The 2,573-nt window shown below is 55.7% G+C and overlaps 1 protein-coding gene across 1 annotated transcript; it reads left to right on the top strand.

Annotated features, from left to right (window-relative positions):
• The first annotated feature begins 317 nt into the window (after positions 1-317).
• On the top strand, positions 318-2,296 carry LOC100382397 (Anthocyanidin 3-O-glucosyltransferase). The gene is made up of 2 exons (NM_001175142.1): positions 318-1,820; positions 1,965-2,296. Exon 1 carries the CDS (start codon positions 362-364, stop codon positions 1,802-1,804), a length of 1,443 nt encoding a protein of 480 aa, NP_001168613.1. The 5' UTR covers positions 318-361; the 3' UTR covers positions 1,805-1,820; positions 1,965-2,296.
• Positions 2,297-2,573: the final 277 nt, after the last annotated feature.

Genomic DNA, 2,573 nt, shown 5'->3' with positions numbered 1-2,573 from the left:
AGGGGCTAGAAACCCCCTTCTTATTCGAAATTGAATAACAAGGAGATTCTAATTCCTCCAATATTCTCCGGTTTTGTGACTCCCAAACTAACCCTATGGAAAAATAAACTTTTTCTTAGAAAAATGAAAAAACCTTAGAAAAAAAGTTTTCAGACTAGCCATTAAAGTGGGGGGGGGGAGATTAGAACTCTCTCCAGGGCCGGGTAGTTTCTTCCGCACATAGGGTGTGCCGGTGTAGTGTCGGGGAAGCTCTTAGAGCTCCATTTCCTTATAGTGATAGTACACGGTAGCATAGGTGGAGGGGGTGTGAGGTGTGTGTGGTTGGAGTGGGGCTAACAATTGAGCCTGCCGCGCACAATCAATGGCCGCGCTCGAGTCCAACAAGAAGCTGCGCCTCCTTCTCGTGCCCTTCTTCGCCACCAGTCACATAGGCCCGTTCACCGACTTCGCCGTCCGTCTAGCCACAGCCAACCCGGACGCCGTCGAGCTCACTCTCGCCGTCACCCCGGCGAACGTCCACGTGGTTCGCTCGGCCCTCGGGCGGTACGGCGCCGAGGCGGGCGGCGTGGTCAAGATTGCCACCTACCCGTTCCCGCGCGTGGACGGCCTCGCTCCGGGCGTGGAGAACCTCTCGGCCGCCGGGGACGACGGGTGGCGCATTGATGCCGTCGCCGTCGACGAGGCCTCGACGCGACCGGCGCAGGAGGCGCTCATCAGGGAACAGTCCCCTGACGCCGTCATCACCGACGTCCACTTCATCTGGAACAACGCCGTGGCCGGCGAGCTCGGCGTGCCGTGCGTTACGTTCAGCGTCGTTGGCATCTTCTCGACGCTCGTCATGTACCACCTCGGCCGTGACGTCGTCATCAGAGATGGCCAGGAGGTGACCGTCCCTGGGTTGCCGCTTGCCGGGGCCGGAGATACGGATCCCCGTATCCGAGTTGCCGGAGTTCCTGAGACGCCGGCAGGAGCACGACGGGGTCAGGCGGTGCCATGTGGAGATGGGCAGGTGCTTCGGCGTCACCCTCAACTCGTTCGTGGATCTGGAGCAGCCATACTGCGACATGTGCGTGAGCAGCGGATACCTGAAGCGCGCCTACTTCGTCGGGCCCCTCTCGCTGCCGTTACCACCGGCCGGAGCAAGCACCAGAGATTCGCCATGCCTCGCGTGGCTCGACACCAAGCCGAGGTTTTCAGTGGTGTACGTATGCTTCGGCACCTTCGCTGCCATCTCGGAGGACCAGCTCCGGGAACTGGCGCTTGGGCTAGAAGCTTCAAAGAAGCCATTCCTGTGGGTGGTGAGGGCGGACGGATGGACGCCGCCGGAGGGGTGGGAGGAGCGCGTCGGAGAGAGGGGGATGCTAGTGAGAGGGTGGGCGCCGCAGACGGCGATACTGTCCCATCCAGCGGTTGGCGCGTTCCTGACGCACTGCGGGTCGAGCTCGCTGCTGGAGGCGGCGGCGGCCGGCGTGCCGATGCTGACGTGGCCGCTGGTGTTCGACCAGTTCATCGAGGAGAGACTGGTGACGGAGGTCCTCAAGATCGGGGAGAGGGTGTGGAGCGGGACACGGAGCACGAGATACGAGGAGCAAAAGGTCGTGGCATGGCAGCAGAGGTAGTGGCGCGAGCGGTGGCAAGGTTCTTGGAGCCGGGTGGCACCGGCGAGGCGGCGAGGAGCAAGGCGGGGGTGCTCGCTGCGAAGGCGCGCTCGGCTGTGGCGGAGGGTGGCTCGTCATTCTGTGATCTGCGCCGTCTCGTCAATGACCTGATCGAAGCAAGAACGGCTGCCGGAACCAACGCCTGAGTTACAAAAATCACGAGTACGTGTTGAATTGCTCGATGTGTTTTCCTTTTTTTTTCCAGGTGTTTGTCCTTTCTTGGGAAAATGTCGAAGGATTTTCACTCCTGTTATTTTGCATACTTCGCTATTCTGCACACTGAATCTTTTTATGCTTCAATGGCAGCAAGGCTCTCCACTCGCTTTCCTGCAGAGCATCAGGGCGAAATGTCAGTGGCAGAGTCAATATGCAGAGGATCCACTCCGGTTCAAATGGGATTTTTTTCTCATAAATAAATGTAAGTAAAGTTAATCGACAAAAATCGCTGGAATTCTAAAGTGAGACTTCGACAAAAACCGCTATGCACTCAAGATTCTCGATGTAATCGATGTACAATAAAATTATTAATCGATGTAGGACTAAATATTACCCTTGTGTTGTAACCAGAGCAACAAAAAATATTTGTTATTTTTGTACCCAAGTTTAAATTAAGGCCATGATCAGTGGCGGAGCTCCGTAAAAATAACGTTCCGGGCCACTCTACAAATATAACGATATACTACATGTCTTTTAATTTTTCACACTTTAGGGGTAGAAACATTTAAAACAATTCAGTGTAACTGTGGCAGATAGGGAAAGCGAATCAGACATTCAGGAACAATTACTCACAATAGAGGAGAATCACGAACACATGGCAGCAGGCAGTCAACACTCAGCACACAGCGCTCGCCGCTCAGGTGGTCACTGCCCATTTGCTAGGGAGGCGCTCCGCCCTCGCCTATGAATAAAAAAGAA

This window comes from Zea mays, chromosome 8, assembly GCF_902167145.1.
Source record: "Zea mays cultivar B73 chromosome 8, Zm-B73-REFERENCE-NAM-5.0, whole genome shotgun sequence".
Lineage (NCBI taxonomy): Eukaryota > Viridiplantae > Streptophyta > Magnoliopsida > Poales > Poaceae > Zea > Zea mays.
Note: the sequence above shows the minus strand (reverse complement) of the source record. Positions and strands in the feature narration are given on the sequence as shown.

Coding starts and splice junctions, on each gene's coding strand:
- LOC100382397 (NM_001175142.1), top strand. CDS start 362: ATGGCCGCGCTCGAGTCCAACAAGAAGCTGCGCCTCCTTCTCGTGCCC.